The following is a 20,793-nucleotide window of genomic DNA, read 5'->3' as shown; positions in this document are numbered from 1 at the left end:
GGTGCTGGCGAAGAATGCTGAAAGTACCATGGACTGCTAAAAGAACTAACAGATCTGTCCTGGAGGAAGTACACCTGAAATGCTCCTTGGAAGCGAGAATGGCCAGATTTCGTCTCACCTATTTTGGTCATGTTGTCAGAAGGGACCATTCCCTGGAGAAGGATGTCATACTTGTTAGGGTGGAGGGTTGATGAAAGAGGGAGAGGCCTTCAACGAGATGGATTGACACGGTGGCTGTGATGATGGACTCAAGTATAGCAGGGATCATGGAGCTGGCACGGGATCGGGCAGTGTTTCGTTCTGCTGTGCATGGGGTCACTATGAGTCAGAAATGACTCGACAGCACCTAACAACAATAACAACATAGCAAAGATCATGGAGCTGGCGTGGGATTGGGTAGTGTTTCATTCTGTTCATGGGGTTGCTATGAGTTGGAAACAACTAAACGGCACTTAACAACAACAACAACATAAAGAACCTGTACATAGACCAAGAAGCAGTCATTCAAACAGAACAAGGGGATACTGCATGGTTTAAAAATCAGGAAGGCTGCACATCGGAGTTATATCCTTTTCTCATACTTATTCAATCTGTATACTGAGCAAATAATCCATGAAGCTGGACTGTATGAAGAACACAGCATCAGGATCGGAGGAACAATCATCAACAGGCTGCAATATGCTGAAGACACAACTCTGCTTGCTGAAAGTGAAGATGACTTGAAGCACTTACTGATGAAGATCAAAGACCACAGTCTTCAGTATGGATTATACCTCATGATAAAGAAAATGAAAATCCTCACAAATTTTCCAATAAACAGCATGATAAATGGAGAAAAATTGAAGTCGTCAGGGATTTCATTTTACTTGGATCCACAGTCAACATCCATGGAAGCAGCAGTCAGGAAATCAGATGTTGTATTGCATTGGGAAAATCTGCTGCAAAAGACCTTTTTATAAGTGTTAAGGAGCAAAGATGTCACTTTGAAGACTAAAGTACGCCTGACCCAAGGCATGGCATTTTCAATAGCCTCCTATGCATGTGGAAGGTGGACAATGAATAAGGAAGACTAAAGAAGAGTTCATGCCTTTGAATTGTGGTGTTGGTGAAGAATACTGAAAATACCATGGACTGCCGGAAGAACGAACAAATCTATCCTGGAAGAAGTGCAGCCAGAATGTGCCTTAGAAGTGAGAATGGCCAGACTTCATCTCATCTACCTTAGTCATGTTGTCAAAAGAAACCAGTCCCTGGAGAAGGATATCAGGCTTGGTAAAGTAGAGGGTCAGGGAAGAAGGGGAAGACCCTTAACGAAATAGATTGACACAGTGGCTGCAATGAGGATGCAAGCATAGCAAGCATTATGAGGCTGATGCAGAACTGGGCAGTGTTTCGTTCTGTTGTACATAAGGTGGCTATGAGTTGGAGCCGACTTGATGGCACCGAACAACAGGGCTGTTGTGAAGTTGGAAGGAAATCATTACTTTATTCAATAAATATTAAATGAAAACCTACTATGTGCCATGCATGAGCTATGTGTGAAGTATGAAGCAAAGAATAAGACGAAGAGCCTGCCTTTAGGGAGCTTATAGGCTAGTGGGGGAAATAGACATTAAATCAAATACACCTCACTACACCAATGCATACTTAAATTACTGATTGCTAGCAAAGGAAAGAAGGAGCTCTGGTAGCATAGTGCCTAAGACATTTGACTGCTAACCAGAAGGTTGATGGTTCAAACCCACCAGACACTCTGCGGAAGGAAGACTGGGCAATCTCCTTCCCTAAAGAATTACCACCTCGGAAACCCAGACGAGCGGAAGGAAAGAGCAGGGTGTATTATGATGACAGGGACAACCTACTTACGTTGAAGGATCAGAGAAAGATTCTCTGCTGAAAAGACATTTAAACTGAGAACTACCAGGGAAGAGTGGAAATAATAGCATTTGTGAAGATCTGTAGCGGAAAGTGTTGGTGTCCTGGAAGAACTAAAGGAAACCCTGTGAGGCAGATACCAGATTTGTAAGTGCAGGAGTGGCAGGAGACAGGTGCAAAGGTAGGCAGGGTCCAATCAGTGAGAATCCTGAAAGCTGTGGTAAGGATTTAGTATTTTATTTTAAGGGCAATAGTAGCTTTGAAAACAGGAGAATGACGCAGTGGCCTCACTAGGATTGGTGTCACCCAGTACAGTAACTCCCTGGTGGGTGGAGTGCCCCCCACCAAAAAAACACACAGGGACAAGTATTGTGCAGGGCGGCCCCGCCCCTTACAGCTCCCCGCACCTCCTCCCATTTTCTCATTGGCCAAGGCTCCATCACTGGTGCGGTGGCCCTCCTGCCAGAGGGTGACTATTAACCGCACTGGGTGAGGGGGGTGGGTGTGGTGGTGATGATTACCGCACAGGGTGATGGGTGACACCAACCCTGGTAATGCCACTATCTTGGTGGTCCCTCCCCCTGCGGTGCTGGCCTGCCCCCACAGCAGCCCACCCTAGGGTCATTTTGGTGTCAGCCTTCTGACAGTGTCGGAGAGTGCAGTTCACAGCCCCCTAGTGTTGCCTCTGGCGTGACAGCTTATTTCTGTTTTGCAAAGCCCTGTAGACTGTATTAGAGGAGGCAGTAATTGCTACATTTGTAAGTACAAGAGGGGAAAGCACTCAGCCATGCCTGGCACACAGTAAGCAGTCAATAAATGTTACCAGAAAAAAGAGAGAGGGTATTGCAGGGTTCTCACTTGGACTCGCTGTGTGACCCCAGGTAGGTCACTCACTTTCTACTCACAAGGGCCCTTCCTGTCTGATATTCTAGGGCTCTGGTTAGAGCTGCCAGAAGTGGGTGGCAGGGTTGGGTGGAAGGCTGCTGTCCCAGAGGCTGTTCAGCTGAGGCTGGGTAATCTTGGGATATGTAGGCTTCCCCAGGTGCACCAGTGAGGTGAAGGCTGAAGCACCTGCTAATTCTTAGATTAGGTGAAGGAGGCATATCCCCACCAGGAATTCCAATGGATTTAAAAGGTGTTGCCAGTTCCCACAATGGATAAGCCTAGAGTTTTCAGTGGGTGATTGGGCTCCTGTGATCCAAACCATCTCAAGTATATCCCCAGACAAGTAGCCAAGTTGGGTTCTTCTCTCTTTTAGGTTCATGTATTGGTCTGACTGGGGAAACCAGGCCAAGATCGAGAAGTCTGGGCTCAATGGTGTGGATCGGCAAACACTGGTGTCAGACAATATTGAATGGCCCAATGGAATCACTCTGGGTGAGGCTGCCTGCCTTCCTTAGATTGGGAGCCTGTTCTAGCCCCTGGTCCTGACCACTGTCTGGTGCTCTATGGGTCTGTTTCTGGGTGCCTTCTTGGTGCCAGTGCCTTTGTTCCTTGATAGTTGCCCCAGGCTGGCTTCATTGAAGGCCTGGCCATGAAAGGTGGGAAGGGAGGGGCAAAGAGGAGGAAAGGTCCAGGCTGGAGTCCCAGGCTCATAACCTGAACCCCTCCCTTTCCTCCTCCCCAAGATTTGCTAAACCAGCGCTTATACTGGGTCGACTCCAAGCTACACCAGCTATCCAGCATCGACTTCAGCGGAGGCAACAGGAAGATGCTGATTTCCTCCGCGGACTTCCTGAGCCACCCTTTTGGGATAGCTGTGTTTGAGGTGAGCCCCATGGGGTGGAGGAGGCATGTCCCCACCAGGAAGCCGAAGCCCAAAAAGGCCTTATTCAAATAGAACAAGTCCCTGAAACTTGTCCAAATGGAAACAAAGCAACAGAGCCAACTGACTTCTTTGTACAAAATTTGTGAGCTGCTTTGCAGCCCGTTGTCCTTTTGTGTGCTCCCTTCCTAACCCTGTCTCAGCACTTCTCAGAGGGTAAGTTGCTAGACCATCTATGTTTCCTCTCTGTGCCCTCAGCACCCAGTACCATACCCACATATACAAAAGATGCCCAAGGGAGAGAGAGAAGAAAGAATAAGCATTTCCTTAGTCATTTACAGTTGGAAATGGCCTGAGAAGTGCTACTCAATTCATTACACTTTTACTGAGCTCTGCTGGACTCTGGGGGCATAGAAGTGAATTAGGCACTGTCCCAGTCCTCAAAAAGCTCCCAAGAAGCTGGATAGTCAAGACACCTTCTTGTCTTCTGACCCTAACTACCTTTCCCCTCAGGAAATAAGGAAGCTAGAACCAACCACCTACCTCTTCCCTGAACCTAACTACCACCCAAGGGGAGGAAAAGTGAGGGGACAGTGGTCTGTGGTGGGTTTTGGCAATGTTTGCTTGGAGCAATATCACTCAGCACTGCTCTGAAATTGTGGGCAAAGCCCCATCTCCACATCCAGCCCCTAATTCAAAAACAGGTGTGTGTATAAACATATGTGTATATGCTGAAACATATATGCACGTATGTGCAAAGTATGTCTATATATACACGTGTATGTATATAAATGGATCAGTGTAAAATTGTATATTCCTATATGTGCTGGGGCATGTGAGTGTGTAAGTGTGTGTACATCATACTCAGCCACGTCCTTATGTAGGCACAGTGTGTCTTTTTGTGTGTAGATGAGCATTTGGGTATGTGTCTAAACCTGTGCATCAGGATGCATGGTTGAACCTGTAAATGTGGATTTGCCCATAGATGCACACCTAGGCTTGTATGGGCTAACCATCTGTACTCAAATGTGTGTAAACCCAGAGGCTACTGGAGGCCCAGCAGGAACTGCCCTTAGAAGCTCACATGGTCCTCCAACCTTGGTCCCAGGTCCCAGTAATGTAACAGCTATAGAGACTCAACTTGGGTTTCAGCTGGGCTCCAGGAAGCACGACTCACTCAGCATTTATGAGCAGCTTTATGACCTTCAAGATAAAGCAGAGAATCACAGAATGACCCTGTGACAGAAAGGAACCAGGAGAGCATACCCCACATATTAGAGGCTGAGGGCCTCACTGTGATTCCTAGATAGGATAGCTTGGGGAGATATTGGGATTATTCTTGTGACTAGGTTTAGGGCTGAGCCTAGGAACCCTCTGATTGAGGTCATAGGTTTAGACTCCAGGTCTCCCATCCTCTGTATGTGTACGCACAGGACAAAGTGTTCTGGACAGACCTGGAGAACGAGGCCATTTTCAGTGCAAATCGGCTCAATGGCCTGGAAATCTCCATCCTGGCTGAGAACCTCAATAACCCACATGACATCGTCATCTTCCATGAGCTGAAGCAACCAAGAGGTGAGCCTTCCCTGGTCCTGGGTCCTCTGCCGTGCCTTCTCCACAAGGCAGGTTGTGCTCACTTCCATGGCATGTCTCAGCACCCCCAGGAATAATAACAGTAATCTCTTAGATTGGTAGAGTGCTTTGGCATCACATATCTTATTTTGTCTCAAGCTCTTTGTGAAATGAGACTGGATAAAAATAAACATACAAATGTCATATTTTTGCCAATCCTATGAAGTGTGGGTATTGTTGTTCTCATTTAACAATGAAAATAGATAATGTGAGAAGTGGCAGAACTAGAATCTAAACTCAGGTCTTTCTGATTCCGAGTTCCTCCTGCTATTAGCCATGGCTTCTTATTTGTTATTTGTACCCATTTTGCAGTAGGGTAAGCTAAATTATGTGTCTTCTCTTGGATCATTCAGTAAGTCAGCGTGTTGGTTGGGACTGGAGTCCAGGAATCCTACTATGGGGTTGTCCACTCCTCTATCAGTAGGATATACTCATTCTAACTACACCTGAGGTGTTGGCCTCCAGGGTAAAAGTGGGAATGAGGAGGAAGGTAAGGAGATGAAGTCGGTACCTGATCCTAAATCTAGAAATTTAAATGAGAGATGAATAACCTTAGATTTGAAGCCAAAACGACCTGGATTTAAATCCTGACTCTAGCATTACTAGAGGTATAGCTTTGATAAGTCATTCTCTCTGAGCCTAGGTGTCTTTGTGTGTTAACCTAGGGTAAAACAACCATCTCTCAGTTATTGTAAGCATTATGAGAGTGTGGGGACAAAGCACCAGGTACAGTGCTGGTCAGTGCCCAATAAGAGTAGAAGGGAAAGCTGCTTGAGCAAGCAGAGTGGGAGGGGCCTCATCTTTAGGAGGAGGGACCACCTGGAGGTCCTGTCTGTGTCCCAGGTCTCTCTTGCAAGCACTCTTTCTCTGCCATTAGCTCCAGATGCCTGCGAGCTGAGTGCCCAGCCCAATGGAGGCTGTGAGTACCTGTGCCTTCCTGCTCCTCAGACCTCTAGCCACTCTCCCAAGTACACATGTGCCTGTCCTGACACCATGTGGCTGGGCCCAGACATGAAGAGGTGCTACCGAGGTAAGCAAAGCTACCAAGAGGGCAGGTCCTGGGGATACCAGACCCCTTCCTGCTGAAATTTTCCTGGGGCTTCTGGGACACCATATGCTTCTGGTTTTCCTCTGTCTTCTCTGGCTACTCGTTGTCTTTGCAGGCTCCTCTTCTTTACCCCTTTGAGTGCTGGTATCCACCAGGGTCCTTCCAGGCCTTTCTCTACTTATTCCCAAGAAAAGTGCACATGTATACACAACATCTGTTACTTAGTTTCAGGGAGTTTCTAGAACCACTTGAAAACCTCAAGTTAAGAACCTTGATCCCCATGGCTTCATTTGCTCCAATTCCTGTACAGATGACTCTATGTTTTCCTACTTCATCTAGAACTTAAGACACTACATAAAAAACAAAACAAAACAAAAAAAAAACACCACTGTCATAGAGTCAATTCCAACTCATAGTGACCTCCATTGGGTTTCCAAGGGAGCAAATCTTTATGGAAGTAGCTTGCCTTATCTTCCTTCTGCAAAGTGGCTGGTGAGTTAGAATTGCTAACCTTCTGGTTAACAGTCAAATGCCTTAGGCACTGCACTACCAGAGCAACTTAAGGCACTCCATAGAAGCCCTTTTATAATGTGATTGGGACTAAAAATTTCTGGGTTAATACTTTATCCACATAAATTTATATTATTTGACCAATCTTGATACAGGGCCAAGGCTTTTTCTTTGAGCATAAATCTGCTGCATCATTTATGACTTCCAGTTTCAACTGTTTAAAGTGCAATGAGAATGTAAACATAATGGTGTAGCAATGAGTGCAAAACCCTTCCAAATTTGTATGTCACCACCACACCCCCCACACACCTAATTCTATAGCATTGTTTTAATGACTCATCTTTGTCAAATCTAAGTGAACCATAAGTATATAGACAAAGTGCTTGGAATTCAGCCTAAGAAAAGCTCATAGTCCATTCAAAGCGATTATGCAAGGCTTCACAGAAGTGGCTTTTGAACTGAGCTGTGAAGGATGAGTTCATGAGTATGATTCATAGAGGCAAGTAACTTAGGAACTAAAGCAATAGAATTCTCTGTCCAAGTGACCTCTCTGGTTATTTCCCCTCCAGCACCTCCATCTACCTCAACTACGACGTTAGCCTCTACCATGACCAGGACAGTAGCCGCCACCACAAGAGCCCCTGGAATGACCGTCCACAGTCCCACCTTCCAGAACCACAGCACAGAGACACCAAGCCTGCCTGCTCCGGTCCCAAGCTCAGTTAGTGTCCCCAAGGTTCCCAACATCAGCCCATCCACTGCAAGCCCTGCGACTAGCAACCACTCCCAGCACTGTAAGGAAATAAGTCCCCCATTCTTCTCATGACATGGAAGGGTTCTGGGAAAGCCAGGATTGGGGAATCTGTGGGAAGAAGAGATCAGGCCAGGGCCAGAGGAATTCTAAATATCTCGGAGGAGGAAGCAAATGAGGCAGAGTGTCAACCTGCAATTTAGGTGTCTGAGATGCACCTCACTTACAGAGGGTCTTGAGGGAAGCAACCTCCCCTCACTAGGCCTCACTTTCCTCACCTATAGAGATGAAGTAGTAGTAACCCTTCTACCTGCATCACAAGACTGACCTTAGAGATACAGGAGACAATGTAAACGGCAGTGCTATGCATACCCTTTGCTATTTGAGTGTGCATCCTGTCTGTGTTTCACACATGCTGACATGTGTATGAGGGAATGTCCTCAGTTTGGGAAACTTCAGAAGCTCTGGGCAGGCTCCCCAGATAGTAATATACACAAGTATGGTCTGCTCGTCCTCTTTTCAAACCTTGGTATGAAAATAATTAAGTTCAGCACTTATTAAATCATCGGGAGCAGTAATTGTCACTGCTAGAAATGTTATCTCTCATTAACCAACAAATGCCTTTTTGATTGAGTTACCTGCCAGGGGGAGTTCATTTAAAAGGATAAGCTATCTTTTAAAGTTGTTTCCATACACGGGTGGTCCAGAAACAAGCAGCGTGGTAGCATCTTTCTACTTGGGCTCGTTTTGCCAGCAGAAGTTGTCTTTTCAGAGCTGAACACTTACCTGAAGTTTGGAGAGGCAGGTGGAACAGGTGTGAATGCCAGTCCCCTCCTCTGGGGGCAGAGCCTCTGACAGGGAGTCTCACCACTGGCCTTACTGTGCTCTAGGATTTAATATTGCTGCCCAGTGTTTGCATGAGCCCCGGAACGAGAGGACAGAGAGTTCCCATAGTTTGCTTTGTTGTAAGCAGTCTAGCTCTTTCCTCATATTAATATTTAGATTCCCTAGAGTGATTTGGGGAAACATACAAACTGAGAGGATGGGATTGGGCCATTGCCAGTAGGTAGTTATCACGCCTTGGAGCATATGTAGATGCTGGCCTGGCTCCTTGTCATGCCTTAGTGGACAATAAGGATGATGATTGTGGAAATGAAAAAGATGGCATAATGCACTGAAAGAAAAAAATGCAGTACATTTTCAAAGCACTTTTCAATTTAGAGTGTGCTTTTATATACCTAATTTTATTTAAGTCTCCTAACAACCCCTATTCCACTCCTCTCCCTCTTTAAATTCAGCAGTGCTATGCTAGGCACTTTGCTAAGCATATTACATGAATTGCCTCACTTAATCTTCACAGCAAACCCAGGAGGTAGGTCGTATTATTACCCCCATTGTAAAGATAAAGAAATACAACATTATATATGTATAATAGATAATACAATAACTTGCCCAAGGTTATACAAGTAGAGAATAGTAGAACTGGGATTTGAACTCAAGAAGTCTCGATGTATTCTTGATCCCACAACAATATACTGCTCCCCATTTTAATTATTTCTTACATGTAAACTAATAAGGCAGATGGACAGACCACCAAAAACAACCAACAAAGCAGCAGGTAGTGGTTAAAAAAGAAAACTGACCCAGTCAGCCAGCAACATAAAAACCTAAGTGCTCACTCTGCCATGCACAGCCCCCACTTCCTACCCCCACCATTCTGAGGGAAGGACATGGGACTAGGAGTCCTAAGTCCTGGGTTCAAGTTCCTGCTTTGCCACTTATCTGTGAGTCCCCAAATGCATCAGTAAGGCTCAATTTCCCCATCTGTGAAATTCAGATAGCCTCTGCCCTGCTTGCCTTTCATGAATTTTGATAGGATCTGGAAAGACTGAATTATTAAGTAATAGCCAGGATCATCATTTTGGAATGAGAGGGAGGAGTTCGGTAGTTTTTACTGCTTGAGGCCAGTAAGGTCTTAGACTCTTGGTGATGGAGCATCACTCATCTGCATCTCATTCTGCAAATGTCTGTGTTTTACAGATGGGAATGAAGGTGGCAAGTTGGGTTCAACAGTCACTGCTGCTGTCATTGGGATCATTGTACCCATGGGTAAGTGTGGCCCCAGAGTCACTGGCCAGAGGAGAGAGACCTACAGAAAAGCACTAGAAGGATATAAAACTTGGTTCATTGACCTGCCCTGTTGACTTTTCTGCCCTTGGCAGCCTTCCTGCCCACTCCCATTCCTATTTAATGTGGTTTCTTAGCTTGTCACACAGGCCCTTCAGGACCCACCCCAACCCACCATCCAGCTGCATGTCCCATCACCCCTTCATTCACACTATGTGCTCCAGCCACATAAGCCCAATTGGAGGAGGACAGAGCTGGTACCTTTCTTGCTCACTACTCTCTCCAGCTCCTAGCAGTCACTGGCACATGGCAGGAAATCAAATATTTGTTGAGTTAATGAGTAGAGCTGCTTACTATTCCTTTACTAGGCCATACTGTCTACCTTTCTTTTGGTTCTCAGCATACATTTATCAAGCAGCTACTATGTGCCAGTCTCTGTGATAAGGGGAGGGAGGGTAGTTAAAGATGAATAAGACATGGTTCCTATCCTTCCTATGTTTATAGTTTTGTGGAGGGACACACATACACAAGTAATTTCATTATAACATGTGTATGTCCTAAGATTGAGCTGTATGCAAGAGTTGAGTGTAAGTGCTGAGAAAGCACTTAGACCATAGAGGGAAAAGAGGGCAGGGAAGACTTCCTACTGGAAATGATATTTGAGTTGAGTCAGCCAAGTGTAGAAGGATCAAGAGCAATCCAGGCAGAGAAGGCAGCATGAGCAAAGCCAAGAATGGAAAACAACATGGAAAGCTTAGGGCCTAGAAGTTATGGCCAGACTATAACATTTGTTTAAGCCTTTCAAGGAACCATGGAAGCCAATTCATTCCTCCCACTCCAATGCTCACATAGTATCTTGTACATCCTACCTCTCGTACTGGTTCATCTCTGGGTGGGATCTTTGATTTCTAATTGTCCATTCATAGGTTTATCTCCCTTATCAGGATCATCTTAAGGGAAAGGACTTTGTCCTTTTATTCTGGGAATCCCCACCCAGTATGGTGGTGAGTCAATGAGTGAATGTTTTAAAAACTATGCTGTGTGAGGCTGTGCCGAGGATACTGGGAAGAAGAAGATAAAGATGAGCATTATCTCCCTGATATTTCCCTGTGAGGCTGAGCATCTTTTCTTAAGCTTATTGCTCATTTACATTTCATCCTTTTCAAATGGCCTATTCACAGTCTTTTCTTATTTTTTATTGTTTCTTTTCTCTGTTCTTATTTATAGAAATATTTATATTAATGACTATGAAACCTTTTGAATATATGTTAAAATATTTTTCTGTCTGCTACTAAAATTTTAAATTTCTTTTGCTGTGCTTAAATTTTTCAATTGTTAAGTATCAGATCTGTCAGTCTTTTGTTTTATGACTTTTGGGTTTTGTGTCTTGCTTGTTGTTGTTGTTGTTGTTGTTTGCCGTCGAGTCGGCCCCGACTCATAGCGACCCCTCCTTGGGTTTCCAAGGCAGTATCACTACGGAAGTAGGATTGCCCAACCTTCCTTCCGAGGAGTGGCTGATGGGTTCGAACTGCCAGCCTTCTGGTGAGCAGTCAAGTGCCTTAGGCACTATGCTACCAGAGCAGTCTTGCTTAGGAAGGCCTAATTCACCCTAAATTTTTAAAACATCTTTCTATATTTTCTTCTACTTTAAACATTTTTAGTATTTAAATATTTAATCAATTTGGAATGTATTTTGAAGTATGGTGTGAGGTAGGGCTTTAACTCTTCCCCCCCCCATATGTCTCACTAATTTTCCAAAGATTATTAATTGAATAGTCTATCTTTTCCTTCTGACTTGAAATATCATCTTTATGATAAACTACATGTCCATATATACTTTGACCAGCTTTTAGATTGTTTATTCTCCTCCATTGATTATCTGTCTATTTCTATATACTAGTAGCACAACTTGGAGATATATTTTAATATCTGGAAGGCATTATTCTTCTTACAACATTTTCTCAGCTGTTTTTATTCAGTCTCTATTCTAGGTGAATTTTAGAATCATCTTGTCAATAAGAATTATGATAGACTTTTTATTGAGATTGCTTTGGATATAAACACTGATGTGGAGAGAATTTACATATTTATTGTATTGCGCCTTCTCATCCAGGAATATTACATGTCTATTTATTTGAGTCTTTTTTCTTTTTTTTTTAAATGTTCTTCAGTAGAATTTTATAGCTCATGTAAGACTAACATGCTACTTGTTAGGCTATCTCAGGTATTTTATAGTTTTTTAGGAGCTATTATGCTCTGGTGACATAGTCCCTAAGGCATTTGACTGCTAACCAGAAGGCTGGCGGTTCAAACCCACCAGCTACTCCTCAGAAGAAAGGTTGGGCAATCTACTTCTGTAGTGATACCATCTTGGAAACCCAAGGAGGGGTTGCTATGAGTTGAATCTGGCTCAGTGGCAGTGCGCTGCATTTATTGTGAATATGTCCTTGTTGTTGTTAGGTGTTGTTGAGTCGGCTCTGACTCATAGCAACCCTATGTACAACAGAACAAAACACTGCCTGGTCATGTGCCATCCTCACAATCCTTGGCTATACTTGAGCCTGTCATTGTAGCCACTGTGTCAGTCCATCTTATTGAAGGTCTTCCCCTTCTTTACTGACCCTCTACTTTGTTGTTGTGTTGTTGTATGCCGTTTAGTCGGACCCAACTCATAGAAACCACTCCTTGGGTTTCCGAGGTGGTATCACTACGGAAGTAGATTGCCCAACCTTCCTTCCAAGGAGTGGCTGGTGGGTTTGAACTGCCAGCCTTCTGGTTAGCAGGCAAGTGCCTTAGGCACTACACTATCATGATATCCTTCTCCAGGGAGTGGTCCTTTCTGACAACATGACCAAAGTAAATGAGATGAAGTCTGGCCACTCTTGCTTCCAAGAAGCATTCTGACTGCACTTCTTCCAGGACAGATTTGTTTGTTCTTCTGGAAGTCCATGGTATTTTCAGTGTTCTTCACCAACACCATAATTCAAAGACATCAACTCTTCTTCAGTCTTCCTTGTTCATTGTCTAGCTTTCACATGCATATGAGGTGATTGAAAACATCATGGTTTGGATTAGGCACACCCTAGTCTTCAAAGTGACATCTGTGCTCTTCAAAACTGAAAGAGGTCTTTTGCAGCACATTTGCCCAGTGGCAATATAATGTCTGATTTCTTGACTACTGCTTTCCTGAATGTTGATCCAAGTAAAATGAAATCTTTGACAACTTCAATCTTTTCTCCATTTATTGAGATGCTGCTTATTGGTCCAGTTGTGAGCATTTTTGTTTTCTTTATGTTGAAATGTAATCCATACTGCAGACCATAGTCTTTAATCTTCACCAGTAAGTGCTTCAAGTCATCCTTATTTTCAGCAAGCAAGGTTGTATCATCTGCGTATTGCAGGTTATTAATGAGTCTTCCCCAATCCTGATACCATGATCTTCTTCATATAGTCCAGCTTCTCAGATTAGTTACTCATCAGAATATGTTCTTATTCCATTCCATTTTGTAACTGATTATTGCTGATAAATTGTTGTTGTTGTTGTTATATGCCGTCAAGTTGGACCCGACTCATACCAACCCCTCCTTGGGTTTCCGAGGCAGTATCACTACAGAAGTAGATTGCCCAACCTTCCTTCCAAGGAGTGGCTGGTGCGTTTGAACCGCCAGCCTTCTGGTTAGCAGTCAAGTGCTTTAGGCACCATGCTACCAGAGCTCCTATGCTGATAAATAAGAAAGCTATTTATTTTTTTAATGTTGATTCATGAAGAACTGAAATTATTTCTAATAGTTTTTACCTACTTCTATAAGATTTTCTAAATGTACAAATATCTGCTATAACAGTTTGAGTTCTTTCCTTCCCATCTTTATACCCTTTAATTTTTTTTTATCTGCTCTTACTGCATTGGATAGATCTCCAGGGCAATAAATAGTAGCAGTGATAATAGGTGTCCTTGCTTTGTTCCTATCTTTATTGGGTATCAATTATTATAATCTTACCAAAGCAGAAACCTCTTCTATAGCATCCTAAATAGGGAAATCATCAGCCTCTACTTGAAGGCTCCAAGTATTTGCTTTCTACCTTATGAAGGTTCTTGTCCTATTTTTACCCAGCTCTGTTGGGAATGCTTCCTCTTTTACTATTAATATATTCATTTATTCTAACTCAGAGCCTGTGTGGCCCTGTTGTGTCCCCTTCTAGAAATGCTCCTCTTCTGGCAGAGCCCAGCTTTGGAAATAAACACACCACACCTTCCAGTTTGGGGAAAGAATGGTTTTCTTAGAGAAAACTAGGAAAGCCGGAGGGCAATAGTTTGGGGAAGAAATCCACTTACTCATTTTTCACATGTTACTGAGCACCTATTGCTAGGCACTGAGTAGAGAGAGATAAACACAGTCCCTGCCTTCAAAGGGCTCAGCCTGTTGAGGGTATGAATGTATAAAGTAAGATACCCATAGTCTGGGAGCATGCATGAAAGAGCAACTGATTCTTCCTAGAGCAGTTGGAGAGGACTTCACATTTAAGCCGGATCTTGCAGGATGAGTAGTTGATGAGGGAGAGAAGGGCCTTCCAGGCAACAGAGAAAGAACCCACAGGAACAGGGGTCAGTAAAGTAGTAGAGGTGGCAAGAAATGCACTGGTATCTGAGTAATGGGAGGAAGCCTGCTGGCGGTTCCAGTGTGACATGTCCCTTCCTCCAGCGGTAATAGCCCTGCTATGCATGAGTGGATACCTGATCTGGAGAAACTGGAAGCGGAAGAATACCAAGAGCATGAATTTTGACAACCCAGTGTACAGGAAAACAACAGAAGAAGAGGATGAAGATGAACTCCATATAGGGAGAACTGCCCAGATTGGCCACGTCTATCCTGCAGTAAGTTTTCCATAGTGGGAGAATTCCTTCCTTCCCTCTCATCTTTCTTCCCTTTCCGTCTTCTTTCCTTCCTTCCTTTCACCATTCCTTCCTTCCTTCCTTCCTTCAACATTTACCAAGAACCTACCATGTCTAGGCACTGTTCTAGGCCCTGGGGACCCAGAAATGCTGGGGTAGGTGGTTGGGGTGGAAAGGCATCAGGACCCCTTGTATTCAGAGGCTCTTCCTGGCAATAAAGTATTTCAGATTAAGTTTTAAAAACCTTTGGCCTGGAAGTTGTAGCTATGGCCATTCAATTCAAGTGTATTCATTTCAACAAACAAAATTCAACAAAATGCCAAGTATGTGGCAAGCACCAGGTTAGACATATCAAGTGTTGAAAAGTAAATAAGGAATGGTACTTGCTCCCAGGGAGCTGGTGGGAGAGTAGAAATGCTAAAATTGTTGTTTGGCTGTGTGCCAAGTACCATGGTGGAAGCTCCAAGTTTCCTCTTCTAGGAAGCTTCCCTAGTTTGCTTCGTTCTCCCACAGTCCTCTGGGCCGCTCTCCATTCATAGCACCTGTCACACTATCATCTACTTGTCTTTTTAGTTATTGGTCTCCCCATTAGACCGTGAGCTCCTTGAGGGTAAGATTTGTCTGATTACTCTCTTTCCCTGGTGCCTAGCATAGGATAGCTGGCTCCTACTGAATATTTGTTGAATAAATGCTGTGGAAGCATCAATAAAGCAACTACTAATTTTGTTTAGGGAATCAACTAGAGAATGCCTTACAGAGTAGGTGACAGGTGAAGTACATCCTTGAAATAGCAGTTTTCCAGGTAGAGAAGGAGGAAAGTGGCATCCCAGATGGAAGCACGTGCAAAGGCTTAGAGGCACAACAGAGCATGGCTTGTTGGGGGAGCAAAGACCACCAAGTGGCTGGTGTGGATGTCATTATTGTGTAGCAGAGTCAGGGGGCTGAGTGTGACCTCAGAGGTCATCCAGTCCATCCCCCTGTCAGGCAATCAGCAGCTTTGACCGCCCACTGTGGGCAGAGCCCTGTCTTGGGGAGACCAGAGAACTGGAAGACCCAGCCCCTGCCCTCAAGGAGCTTTTTGTCTTGCCGGGAGAACCAAGGTCACAGCTGCACCAACTCCCGAAGAACCCTCTTTCCGAGCTGCCTGTCGTCAAGTGCAAGGTAGGGCAGTGCCACTCTAAGTCCGAGGGGCTGGTGAGTGAGGGCATGAATCCAGGCAGGTGCAGCCAGTCCTAGAAGGCTTGCTGGTTCTGGAAGGCTGCAGATTGTAAGCTGGGTATTGGGGGCAAAGAGGAAACAATGGGCTCGTTGCAGACTGAGGAAATGGCACGCGGAAGAAGTGGTCGAGTACAGGGCAGAGCACGTAGCTTTACTGCTGAAACAAATTGTTCATGAAGGGGAAACATGGGAAAGGAAGCTGAGCAAGTGAGGAGGGTTAGCAGATGGACCTTAACCTCAGCCAGTGCAAGCAAATGATTGTTTAACCACCGTTTAAAGATCAGAGAGACCACCGAGTACAGTGGAAGAAGCAGCAAGCCTGCAGTGAGGCAATGACTCCCCCGCTTTCTTTTCCACCGCCCTGTAATCTCATCCCTTCTCTCTGTTCACTTTTATTTATAAAATGGGAATAATAACCCCCATTCTACCTACCTCCTGAGTTTGCAAAGTTCAAATGAGATAATACACGTGAGAGCACTTTGCACATTACAATGCAATCTGCATGTGTATAGTGGCATTATTTCCAGAGAAGGAATGATGACTCAGGAGGAGCTGTTCCTGATGAGTCTAAAACCCATGTAATAAGCTTCCATCAGTTGTAGACAAGTAGAGTAGTAGAATAAGGAAATCAACATTTAGTGAGCACCGACCATCTGTCAGGCTCTGTACTCAGAGTGTTACATATATTTTCTCATGTAATCTTCACAATAACCTTATAAAGTTGATATATTAGCCCCATTTTGCAAATGAAGACACTGAGTTCAAAAATTAATAACTTGCCTAAGATCACATAGGAGCCCCTGCATGATATAAATATTTACTCACTCAACTACTAGCCAAAAGGTTGGCAGTTTGAACCCCCCAGAAGCACTTTGGAAGGCACACCTCACAATCTGCTTCAGAAAGGCACAGCCTTGAAAACCCTGTGGAGTAGTTCTACTCTGCACACATGGGTCGCCATGAGTCAGAATCAACTTGACAGATTCTACAGTTGTACTAGCAACAAAAAGGTCACACAGCCAGAAAATGACAGAACCAGGATTCAAACTCCAGTCTGTATTTATGCAAAAGCCCATGCTTCTTCCATGATATCATGGGATAAATCGCCTTGAAGCTCTGAAAATCAGTATTCTCAACAACCTATCCTCTTCTAAGGTTCTCTCCCCTGCCTCTTTCTCAGGTAGCTCCACCATCACTGCTGGGCCCTGTCTTTTAGCCTAAAGATCTGTCTTGGAGAGAGTGAGAAAGGGGCTGAACTAGAAGATAGTCTCAAATATCTGTGCTATTGGAGCAAGGCCATGGTAGTCACATAAAACCACAAATAGCCCAAAGATGATTTGAAAGGCTTAAAAATGTGTGTGGGTTTTTTTTTTTTTTTTTTTTAATCACATGTAGAATGTTCTATTATGTGCTGATGAGGTTGATATAGAACTCTCAGGCCCTCTGTGTATTAGGCACTATATTAAGCTCTTACCTACGTTATCTCATTTGATTCCCTAACTATCCTATGAGGTAGGTTCTGTTATTGTTCCCATTTGACAGATGATGAAGCTAAGGCTCAGAGAGGTGAAGTGACTAGCCCAAATTCACATAGCTATGAGAAGAATACTAGGGGAGAATGAGGAGTCACTGGTTATCATTGTTTCTTTTGGGAGAAAAGAAAATATTCTAAAACTAGAATGTGGTGGTGGTTGCCTATGAGCATATTTTAAAAAATACTGAATGTGTTTAAATAGGTGATCTGTATAGCATGTGAGTTATATTTCAATAAAGCTTTTTAAAAATTATATATACAATGGGGTGGGGAAGGAGAGAGATTGGAAAAACTGAGATTGTCCAAAGGAAAGTACTAAGGAAATGGAAGAGTGAGAAACCAGATTATATCAGGACCCACTGGGGAAAGGTAGACATGTAGAAAAAACTCAGAAGGAAGGGTAGGGAACTCAAACACCATCTGCAAATTTCATGGGTTGTCCTATGTCGAACTCTCTTGAGTTTAAGAGATAGAGTCAGGGAACATCAAGATATAAAGAAACAGATTTCACATCAGTATAGGAAAGAATTTAAGTCCACTGTCCACAGTGGAAGGAGCTCTGGTGGTGTAGTGGTCAAAGTATTTGGCTGCTAACCAAAAAGATCAGCGTTTCGAACCCACCAGCCATTCCATGGAAACAAGATGAGGCAGTCTGCTTCTGTAAAGATTTATAGCCCCGGGAACCCTATGGGGCAGTTCTACTCTGTCCCATAGGGTCGCTATGAGTCAGAATTGACTTGATGGCAGTTGGGTTTGGTTTGTTTGGGTCCACAATGGGATAAACTGCTCCAGAGTCAGTAGGCTCATTATCTAGTGGACAGTCATTTGTGGCAGAGGGGTATCTAGCATCTAATGACTGGAGTGTAGGGGTGAGGGTAAGAAAGATTGAATGTAACAGACCTGCATTAGTTTCCAATTCTGTATAATTAATTAGCTGGAAGGGGTGCAGCAGATTTACCTTCCTAATTGTAATCAACAGGCTGAAGACAAGTAGCTAATGGCCTGGGGTTCAGCATTTGCCAAAGTTAACCCACTAAAGTTGGCCAGACCTACAGTCCTATAAGGGAGGATTGAGAGGGTTTATATCTCTATAGCCCCTCTTTATGAAGAGGCAGGATAAAATGATGGAAAAAGCAACAGCTCCGGATTTTCACAGACCTGGGCTCATGTTTACCTACTTGCTATGTGATCCTGGGCAAACATTGCTTAAGCTCATTGGGTCTCAGTTTCCTCATCTGTAAAATAAATGTGATAAATCCTGTGTCTTGGGGTATTTGAAGATTATGTGAGCTAATACCTATAAAGTAATTGAATGTCTGGTTTCTTGTGGATACTCAAGAAATAGGAGCTACTATAGATCTAATGATGACTTCTTTGATCTATCTCCCTCAGCGAGTGGCTTTAAGCCTTGAAGATGATGGACTGCCCTGAGGATGGGACCACTCTCTTCGTGCCTCATGGAATTCAGTCCCATGCACTACACTCTCTGGATGGATGGTTTCTGTACATGGGTCTGTGTGAGTGTGTGTGTGATTGTGCGTGTGTGTTTGTGTAATTTTTTTTTTTTAATTTATGTTGCGGAAAGGTAACCACAAAGTTATGATGAACTGCAAACATCCAAAGGATGTGAGAGTTTTTATATGTATAATGTTTTATACACTTTTTAACTGGTTGCACTACCCATGAGGAATTCATGGAATGGCTACTGCTGAGTGACTAACATAATGTACATAACCAAACTGGGCCCAATGGTACAGTAGCTTACTCATCATTTAAAAACTATATTTTCAGGGGATGTTTGGTTTCTTGGGGTTTTTTTAGGTTTGGGGGTTTTGGTTTTTTTGTAAATAAAATAATTATGCTTTGTGGCTATCCATCAACATAAGTAAAAAAAAGAAAAAAACACTTCCACCCCTTCCCCATTTAGATTATTTATTAACATATTTCAAAAATAAGATTAGTTCTATAAATAATTTAGAGAAGTGAGAGTATTTATTTTTTGGTACGCTTGGCTCTCCACGTAGGAGCCCTGGTGGCACAGTGGTTAAAGAGCTCGGCTGCTAACCAAAAGGTCAGTGGTTTGAACCCACCAGCCACTCTGTGGGAGAAAGATGTGGCAGTCTGCTTCCATAAAGATTTACAGCCTTGAAAACCCAATGTGGCAGTTCTACTCTGTCCTACAGGGTCATTATGAATTGGAGTCGACTCAATAGCAGTGGGATTGGTTGGATTTGGTTGGCTCTCCACACAGGTGTGTGTATGTGTGTGTGTGTGTTTAAGTTTATGTGTGTATACATGAGAGAGAAAAGTCTGTAGAGAAGTGTGCGCACCTATGGCTATTGTTCCCATACACAAAGATAAATATGTTTTAAAACAGTCCACAAGAGGGATATCAGTAGTTTTCAGAGAAGCTTTCAGAAATTTGGCTCAGAAAACAGATACCATGGATTGTGCAAACCTGGTGGAAGAGGCAGATCTTTCCCACCTCTGGCTATTCCTGAGGCCCCAATCAGTCAGGAAAAGCCCATGGCTCACCCATGGCTGCTTTGACTCCTACCTGGGCTTTGTGCTCTGTTGCTGAGGCCAGTGTACAGACTGTTTACAGGGCCAGAAGTACTTGTGAGCTCAAATCAGAACACACCAGCACCTCAGCTCCTCCTAGTTTTTAAAAGTTCAGCTCTCTGAGTAACTACTTTAATTTCCTTCAAGACACTAGGGTTAAAATCACTAAGTTTCCTTTACAGCACCCTGTGGGGTGCCATCCTGACATACAGAGCTAAGTGGAGAGGGTTTGCAGGATATCCCAAGTTCCCCCTGGGGGCTACCTCAGCACTGAACATCTGCGATGTGCTGTGGATGAGGATTAGGATGGTGGGATAGGTTTTCCTACATCTCTATTTCTCCCTTCTCCTTACTTCCAACCATTCCCTTTAGGTGGGAAAAACATTTTAAAGTAATAGGTTTCTTACCATCATCTGTCTGTATAGGTGAGACTAATTTTTGGCTTAAGTCAGAAAAGGTAGCCAAACCAGAAGTCATTTTTAAGGGGGGGAAATGGCACACATAATATAGTACATTGGACATACATGTTCACACAGGAGTTTGGTTTACTGCTTTGTAAATAAATGGAGAAACTCTGGGTATATGTATAGATTTTTTTTCCCCATTATGGACACTTTCTTTATTTTTCCTGGGCCATGGTGGGTGGGAAGAAGTGCTGTTTTCTCTTTGTGGGAGCCTACCATTGGGAACGTAATCCTGCAGTCCAGGAGGAATTCAGGCCACGCTGGCTCCCTCATCCAACGTGTAGTCTTGTCTTAATTATTTCCCTGCGGCTCTGCCACTTCACTCCCACTGGACAACGAGGGGCAAGGTGTGACCCGGAAGTGTTTGGCTTGAGAAGTGGAAGAGGTCATGGATCTAACCTTAGCATACCTGGAAC

The 20,793-nt window shown here is 43.8% G+C and overlaps 1 protein-coding gene across 1 annotated transcript in view; it reads left to right on the top strand.

Moving 5' to 3' along the window:
- LRP8 (LDL receptor related protein 8) overlaps nucleotides 1-18,782 on the top strand; it is a 95,821-nt gene extending 77,039 nt beyond the window's left edge. The window contains exons 11-19 of the mRNA XM_007945920.1: nucleotides 3,134-3,252; nucleotides 3,504-3,643; nucleotides 5,074-5,215; nucleotides 6,150-6,302; nucleotides 7,400-7,624; nucleotides 9,622-9,690; nucleotides 14,409-14,581; nucleotides 15,584-15,760; nucleotides 18,744-18,782. Of these exons, the coding sequence (XP_007944111.1) occupies nucleotides 3,134-3,252; nucleotides 3,504-3,643; nucleotides 5,074-5,215; nucleotides 6,150-6,302; nucleotides 7,400-7,624; nucleotides 9,622-9,690; nucleotides 14,409-14,581; nucleotides 15,584-15,760; nucleotides 18,744-18,782 (1,237 nt within the window). The remainder of the gene's footprint in view (nucleotides 1-3,133; nucleotides 3,253-3,503; nucleotides 3,644-5,073; nucleotides 5,216-6,149; nucleotides 6,303-7,399; nucleotides 7,625-9,621; nucleotides 9,691-14,408; nucleotides 14,582-15,583; nucleotides 15,761-18,743) is intronic.
- Nucleotides 18,783-20,793: the final 2,011 nt, after the last annotated feature.

The sequence above is a fragment of the Orycteropus afer genome, unplaced genomic scaffold, assembly GCF_000298275.1.
Source record: "Orycteropus afer afer isolate SDZICR_OR568_19922 unplaced genomic scaffold, OryAfe1.0 scaffold00145, whole genome shotgun sequence".
In the NCBI taxonomy this organism is placed as follows: Eukaryota; Metazoa; Chordata; class Mammalia; order Tubulidentata; family Orycteropodidae; genus Orycteropus; species Orycteropus afer.
This window is presented reverse-complemented; position numbering and strand designations above follow the sequence as displayed.